General features: G+C 60.4%; 1 protein-coding gene across 1 annotated transcript; it reads right to left on the bottom strand.

The window, feature by feature from the left end:
- Window positions 1–462: 462 nt before the first annotated feature.
- Window positions 463–7,944, bottom strand: KVP17_001614 (uncharacterized protein; the record flags this gene model as incomplete). The annotated part of the gene is made up of 1 exon (XM_068517187.1): window positions 463–7,944. One exon carries the CDS (start codon window positions 7,942–7,944, stop codon window positions 463–465), a length of 7,482 nt encoding a protein of 2,493 aa, XP_068379787.1.
- Window positions 7,945–8,156: the final 212 nt, after the last annotated feature.

The raw sequence follows: 8,156 nt of genomic DNA, 5'->3' as shown, positions 1-8,156 counted from the left end.
TAACAGCAGTGGCGTGATCGCGAGCGCGACTAGCGCGGTCGAGATCAAGGTGGGAGCGTCGTCCAGTGTGGAGAGGGGTGGAACCCTGAGCATCACCAGTTCGTAAGCCCAGAGGGCAGCGGCCTCAGTGGCCGCTCGAACGGAGGTGATGCTCCTCCAGAAGAAGCTCCAGAGTGCCCAGAGTATCAGGCCTCTTGCTCCCAAGAACGCCGGGTTCTTGTAGTAGAAGGTCAGCGTGGGAGCCAACCTCAGAACCACTTCAGCGGCGACACCGATCCCTGCGAGGGAGGTGAACGCAAGGGGAGAGAGTACAAAAGAGTCCATGTGTCAGAGTGACGGAGATACCTTAAGTGCGTGTCGTAAACAACTGTTTTAAAACCAAAGAAACATATGCATGGTGTATGAGTGTGGGCTGACTTGGGTCAGTAACAACTTCGACCAGTGAAGGTCTCCCATTACCGCTCAACTCCCCTCTCGAGACCGAACTGTCGGAGTTGGCCGCTTGGCCGGGGGCGACGTCGTAGCCGACGGTCGCTTCCGGGGGTCCCGAGAGGTCGTAGAGGCAACTTCCTTGATGAAACGCTCCTCGAGGGCGGAAAGGGCCTTAGGGTCCATACCCTGCGTAAAGGGGTCGGCCCGCAGCCAGTCACGCCACTCGTCGCGTTGGATCTGACAAAGAGGGGGCTCCACAAAGGTGATATCTTGGATGTGAACCTCGCGCAGCTCCCTGGACAGAAGACTCTTCACCGTAGCGGAACGTTCGTTCTTGGAGACGGCGATCACCCGACAGGGCATAGTCCACTTGGTGGTGGACTTGGGGTGACCTCGAGCCAAGGGAGTGGTCCGCAGGAGGACCAGCTGACCAGGTCGAAAAACCGTCGGCGTCCTCCGGCCGACATTGCGCTGGGCCAGGGCACGGTCGCGTTGTCGCTGGGCTCGGCCTTGAACTTCGAGGCGAGTTTCTTGGAGGAGTCGGAGACGCTCAGAGAGCCCAGGAGGGTTCCTTGAGTGACGCCAGTCCTGGTCGAGGCCTATCGAGGGGTCGATGCCAAAGCAGAGGTAGTACGGGCTTTCACCGGTAGTGCCATGCAGGGTACAACGATAGGAGAACAGGGCGGCGTCAAGGGCCTCCTCGAAGGGAAGGTCCTTCTCCGTAAGTTTCCTGAGGTACGTTGAGAGTCGGGGGTGTAAGGACTCGACTGGGGCGTTGCCTTCAGGATGGTAGGGGGTCGAGTGTAGAAGCTCGGTACCGAGACGAGACGCCATCAGCTCGAAGAGTCGACTGGTGAAGGCGGCGCCTCGGTCAGAGACTATCACTCGGGGAGCTCCGTAGCGGCAGACCCATTCGCCGTAGAAAACTTGCATAGTCGTCTCGGCAGACTTGTCAGCCACCACGTGAGCCTCAGCCCATTTAGTGTGTGAATCGATCATCGTTAGCACGTTCCAGGTCTTCCCGTTGTAGGGACAGCTCCAGTGGTCCAGGTAGACTCTGCGGAACGGTCCCTCGATGGGGTGTGACTTCTGGTAGCCTTGCAGATGGGTAGGGTCGACTCTATTGCGGGCGCATGTCGGACACGCCGCCAGGTGAGAGCACACGTCTTGATGCAGTCCGGGCCAGTTAAAGACTCGTAGCAGGGTCGAACGCGTCTTCTTAACTCCCGCGTGCTTGTAGGGGCAGAGGGAGTGACAGGCGGCGATGGCCTCTTGACGCCAGCGGCCCGGCGGGATGTAGATGCGACCGTGGAAGAACACGGTCCCATCCCGTCGGGAGTAAGCCTTTCCAACCGCACTCTCATCAGTCGCTTGCGCAGCGATGACCTGAGCCATGGTCGGCATGAGGGTCCGGAGGGGCCGCCCAAAGAGTGGGCCAGGGTTTTTCCCAGGTGGGGAAGGGGCCTCCTCTTCAGGCGACTTGGTCCGCTGTTTCCGTTTCTGGGGCTTCTTCCGGTCAGGAGGGGAAGTGGAGTCTTCGGAGGCAGGCCGACCCTTTGGAGACCGCGGCTGCCCTTGCTCCGGTTCCTCTGTCCCAGAGGGGTCGGAGAGGAGGTAAGGCTCCGGGATCGAGGGCTCGTCGGTCCACCCGAGGATCCGCAGGATCTCGGACCGTTCCTTTTCTTCCTCGTCCTCAGCGGGGACGGTCCCGACTAGAGTCATACGCGGCTCTAGTCCGGGATCGGGGTCAGTATCGAGGTAGCGGGAGAGGAAGTCGACGTGGGAGAGAGACGTTCCGCTCTTGTGTAGGATCGTCATCTCGTACTCGGCGAGCCGGCTGGCCCAGCGGGCAACTTTCCCTTTGGTCGCTTCGAGCATCCAGCGGAGGCTGGCGTGGTCCGTATGGACCGTGAAGGCCCGTCCTCGGAGGAAAGCATCGAATTTCCTGACCCCTTCGACTATCGCGAAGGCTTCCTGCTCGTAAACAGGCCAACGCTCCATTGGGCCGGTTAGGGCCTTGGAGTGGAAGGCGACCGGGAGCCATTTGTCCCCTCTTTTGACGGACAGGATGGCCCCCACCGCGACGCCCGAGGCGTCGGTCTCGAGGAGGTAGTCGTCGCCGTCCACAGGAATAGTGAGGACGGACTCCGACAGTCGGTGGATGGCCGTTGAGACGGCCGAGGTGCATTCCTGGGACCACTGTATCGGTCTGTTCTTCGCTTTCGCGGTTGCCTTCTGGGGGATGACTGCTCCACAGTAGGCGTCCGGGAGGACGAGACCTTGCTCCCGGAGAGTTTGGAAGCGGCGCTCGGGGTAACCGGCTCCTTCGACGTGGACGAAGGTGGCCTTGAGCCAGATCTGATAGCGCAGGAGGCCGTGCTTAGCGGCCTTGTAACGTGCGCCGTCGTCGTCGAAGTAGAAAGCCTCTTCCGAGACGTCGCCTATTCGGCGTCCTCGGCGGCGTACGTGGTCCCGAACGACCTCGTCTGGGAAGTCGGCGACAAAAAAGCGTGTGTCTACCAGTGAGTATAGGGTCAAAGGAGGAGCCTCGAGGATCCATCGGCCTACTTGGACCGAGTCCTGATGTCCCCATTGGATCATGACCGAGAGTACGCTCCTATCGGAGATCACCACCGCGGCTTCTGGTTCGCGCTGGCGCGCTCGACCGAGCCCGATGATCGTAAGGGCGAGGATCAGGTTCTGTTGGGGAATCGTCGGCAGGGACAGGACCTGTCCCAGGCTCCAGCCGTAGCGGCTGGAGACGTCTAGCCATTCTTCGGCGACGACGTGGGAGAGGCCGTCGGTCGACGGTACGAGCTGGTTGACTAGGGTTGATTTCCCGGTGGCCAGGGTATCCTCGAGGATGTACACGCGCCGCTGGCGCGTCCATTGAGGTAAATCTCGGCTGGCGGATCGGAGTTCCGTAAGAAACGACTCGAGGTCTGGAGAGTCCGAAACCGGGGCGGAGAACAAGCCTTCCGGGTGAGCCCTGATGTAGTCAGTGAAGTCGCGGGCTATCGAAAGAAGGGTTGGGGAGGCTTGAGCGCTCGCGCTCTGCGGAGCGTCAAGATTCGCCCGTATCTTTTCTTCCTTCGCGGACCCTCGCAGTAACTGGTGTAGGGGGGCCATTAGAGCGGCATACTCAGGGATGAAATCCTGATAATAAGCGAACAAGCCGAGGAGGCTACGGAGCTCAGTTACCGTGCGGGGAACCTTCCACGCTTGGAGTTGTCTGACCCGGCCGGGGTCGGGCAGGAGCCGCCCATCTTCGATGACCTGTCCCAAGTAGTGGAGACGGCGAGGGAAGAAGTCGCACTTGGCCAGGTTCAACGTGAGGCCGGCCGCTTTGAGCCGCCTCAAGACCTCTGTAAGCCGTGAGAGCGTATCTTCTTCCGTTTGTCCATGGACAAGTATGTCATCGAGGTACGCCAAGACACCTTCGTACCTTAAGTCGCCGACAACACAGTCGACTAGCCGCTGGAAGGTGGCAGGCGCATTTCGTAAGCCGAAGGGCATTACCGTAAACTGGTAAAGACCTCCCGTACACCTAAAGGCCGTGTAGGGAATGCTAGCAGCATCCATCCTTACTTGCCAGTAGCCGGCTCGGAGGTCGAGAGCGACGAAAAAGCGCGATTGCCGGACCTCGCGTATGAGGTCGGCGATCCGCGGGAGCGGGTATCTGTCAGGAACAGTTACGTCATTGACGTTTCGGTAATCAACACATACTCTCCAGTCTCCTGTCTTCTTCTTGACCAGGACAATCTCGCTCGCGTGAGGGGAGTCCGATGGTTCTATCACTCCAGCACTCAACATAGACTGCAGTTCCTTCGCGAGGACGCGTTGCTGCTCCGACGTGAACGTCCTAGGCCTAGTGACGACAGGTCGGTCTGTGGTGGTGCGAATACGGTGGCTCAAAATTTTGGCGCAGCCGCGGCGTTCCCCCCTCCAGAGCCCACCGTATTCGTGCAGGAGCCGCTTCAACGCGAGTTGCGTATTGTCCGAAGCATTTGTCTCTGCGGTAACGGAGAAGATGGAGTCTAGACACGAGTCCTCCTTTCGGCTCTGGGCCGTGCAGGGGAGACTCGGGGGGTCTTGGGCGCCGCTTAGCGCGGGAGGCTCAGCCTCCGGGGTGGATTCGGAGCTCGGAGTTGGTACGTCTGGGATCGGGGTCGGCGTCCTTCCTGCAGGGGCAGTCGTGAATGGATCGTCGATGGTCCGGGCCCAGGTGGTCTGAGGGAAGGCCTCGTGCAAGTTCGGCACGTAATAGTCCTCTTTCTTGGAATCCATTCCAAGGGTCGGCCTATTCACCTGTTGACCGAGCGTCCCGTCGTCGGAGCTCTCCAGGTACCAGAGGTGGGGAATGTCAGCACCGGGGAATGTGGGGGTCCCCGCCGTTGTGTTCTCTTCCGGCGGCGGTTGCCGCGTTCCACTCAACACATCGGAGATCCTAGTAGGAGGAGGGGTCCCAGGTTGCGCATGCGACTCAGCGGGGTTCCCGTGGTCCTTTTCCCGGGGGGAAAGGTCTACAAATTCCCCGAACCCTCCAAGAGGGATGAAGCCGCCGAAGGGTCGCGGAAGGTCAGGCAGAGGGCCCGACTCCAGGTCGGATCCATCTAGCCACCTGCCGTACGCGCTCCGAGGGGCTCTCCCGTCCCACTGGGAGCAGTGCTGGCCGGGTTCCACCCGGTTGGGTTGGTAGTGGTTCTGCGCTCGGTCGTGCACCGCGGATCCCAGGATCAGCGTGGTGCGGCCCAGAGGAGCCCTCTCGTCGGAGCTTCCCTGACCGTCCGCCTGTGTGACGGCGGCGAGGAGCTCCCCCCGCAAGGGGCCTCTTCCGATGGGTTCGGTCAAGAGGAACGAGGCTCGTTGGTTCGGTTGTGTTCCTAACGCTCGGGGGCCCCCGGTTTTTCCTGGGGGTATGGGGCGCCCGACAGGCGTCAGGACCAACGAGATGGGTCCTCTGGGTGAGGAGATAGCCCCTTCGTGGGGCGTATGACCGAGGTGTCCCGCTTGAAGGAAAGGTAAGCCGATTACCACCTTCGCGGGCGCGTCGGAGACCACAGCGAACGAGCTGGTGACTCGTTGGCCTGTCGGTAGTTCCAAGGTCAGGTTCAGCCATGCCGTGATGGCGAGATTCCTGCCAGTGATACCTCGTACCTCGGTTGCTCCAGCATGTGGCTTCAGATAACGGTCGGGTTCGAGGTCTGTGACCAGGGAGGTTTGGATCAGATTGATCTGGGAGCCTGTATCAACTAGACCATAGAACTGTTCCGTTCCTTGCCTCAATGCTAAGTACTGCAAGGGGACGGAGGTTCCTTCCGGTTCCTTAGTTGTAGGTTCCCGTTGGACAGGCAGGACCGACGTCGTCTGCTCAGGGGACACGGCAGCCGGCTCCCGTTTTTCAGCTGGAATCTCCGCTGAGGGGGGCTGGGTCCCCGAAGGGATTAACCTGGTGACGTCGTCGGTCTCGGAGAACTCCTCCAACGAAAGAAGGTCCTCGATTAGGTTGGTGAGGGCAAACATGCTCTGGTCTTGTTGCTCGTTAAGGGCCTCGCGGTCCTGAAGGATGGTGGCCATACGACCGAGCTCTTCCTTGAGCTTCGTGTCGTTGATCACCGTCTTAGGCTTCAGGGAGAGGTTCTTCCCTTGTTGGGAGACGATGAGCTCCTTGCGGCTGTAAGGAGTGTCACCGGCCCCTGGTACGGCCAGACCAGTAGGAACACAGCGGTGCTGGGATGTCACCTGCCGGGAACACACGTCGCATGTGTGAACCGGCACGCCCAACTCACGCATGCGCGCCAACCAGCGTTCTTGCTTACGCGACCAGATGACCCGTCGTATGGCGGCCTTAGTCCATGTGGTCATCTCGGGTTCAAGCGGGCCCAAGTCGTCGAAATCTGACGGTTGGGTCTCCTTCCGGATATTCGCCCGTAGCTGGGCCTCTTCTTTCCATTTGCGATGTAGATGTGAGAGGCTCATGTGCTTCTCGTCTTCGGACAGGTAACGCGCTTGGCGTTTAAACTCCGCCCTTTTCTTTCGCAGGTTCTGGAAGCGGTCCTCTTCCCTAAACACTCCAGGGATGTCATCTCTTCGTGACGTGGCCGGGAAACCGGTCTCGGGCCTCGTCGAGAGACTATCGACGGGAGCCAGAGGAGCTTGCGGCCATACTTCGTCATAGCAGAGGAAGACGTCCAGAGGAGGGATGGATTCGTAGGGGGAGAAGGCTCCCTCTACCAAGGACCAGTCGTAGGCATGCGGGTTATCAGCAATCCAGGTGATGGCGGTGAGAGGTCCGACCTCGGGCACGGCGCCTGGTCGTGTCAACCTATCGAGGTCACGGTCATAGTTTGAACCATGCTTGTCGTTCAGGTAATCCAGGATCGGACCCTCGGCCGAGGTTCCTTGAGGGGAAACTTCCGTGGGGCGCCTGGCCTCGTCAAGCTCCGGGGTCACGGATGCCTTTGTGGCATCCGTTTCCCCGGTAGCTTGATATACTGGCGGACAGGACTCCGCGTTGCAAGCTGTGCAACGCGGGAATCCTTGGCCGCCTCGAGGCCCGGCGCCCCCGGAAGGGTTGTGACCTCGGTCTGTAGACTCAACTCCTGTAGCGTCCAGATGCTGGGGGAAAGTCCGGGGTCCCTGGTCGGACCCGGTTGGGGTCCTCCCAGGGACCCTTGTGCCCCCGTGTGGTTCGGACGCCAAGGGGGAGGGCGGCCCACCTTCAGCGGGCACCGTGTGCCCGCTTGGGGTGGTTGGAGCGCCCCCTAATTGCGAGGCGGCCTTGACGTCACCGTACGGGGGCACCGCGCAGGCGCAGTGTTTAGCGACGACTGCGGGTGTCGCAGCCGTGCTCGCGGCGTCGGGCGCGGAGTCGGAAAGGGGCCGGGTCCCCCCAGAGGGTGGTTCCCCAGTCCAGCCCTCCGTTCGGCTGGTGGGGGACCCGGGGCTTTGTGCCAGGCGTAGTAATTCGCTTGCGGGAAGGTGAAGCAGTGCTGTCAGAGCTTCCGCTAAGGCGTGTGGGTTAGCTTCGTGGGGTAGTTCCTCGGTTCTCACTGGTAGTTTCCGAGTCACCGGACCAGTTGAGGCGTCGGGAGTCACTTGGGCTCCCGCGTCCCTAATATGTTCGAACTTGCCAGTGAGGCGAGTGAAACACCACCCGAGGGTCGTAAGGCCTAGGGTAACGAGAGCTAACAGCAGTGGCGTGATCGCGAGCGCGACTAGCGCGGTCGAGATCAAGGTGGGAGCGTCGTCCAGTGTGGAGAGGGGTGGAACCCTGAGCATCACCAGTTCGTAAGCCCAGAGGGCAGCGGCCTCAGTGGCCGCTCGAACGGAGGTGATGCTCCACCAGAAGAAGCTCCAGAGTGCCCAGAGTATCAGGCCTCTTGCTCCCAAGAACGCCGGGTTCTTGTAGTAGAAGGTCAGCGTGGGAGCCAACCTCAGAACCACTTCAGCGGCGACACCGATCCCTGCGAGGGAGGTGAACGCAAGGGGAGAGAGTACAAAAGAGTCCATGTGTCAGAGTGACGGAGATACCTTAAGTGCGTGTCGTAAACAACTGTTTTAAAACCAAAGAAACATATGCATGGTGTATGAGTGTGGGCTGACTTGGGTCAGTAACAACTTCGACCAGTGAAGGTCTCCCATTACCGCTCACCGAAGACCAACGCCTTATCCATTAGGCCACGACGCCACCGTGTGGAGCTATGTCACCACGTAGTTGACTA

This window comes from the organism of the source record quoted next (assembly GCF_019968985.1).
Source record: "MAG: Porospora cf. gigantea B chromosome Unknown PgB_NODE_1041_length_8361_cov_573.221, whole genome shotgun sequence".
Lineage (NCBI taxonomy): Eukaryota > Apicomplexa > Conoidasida > Eugregarinorida > Porosporidae > Porospora > Porospora cf. gigantea B.
The sequence above is the reverse complement of the archived record's forward strand: the minus strand, read 5'-3'. Positions and strand labels throughout refer to the sequence as shown.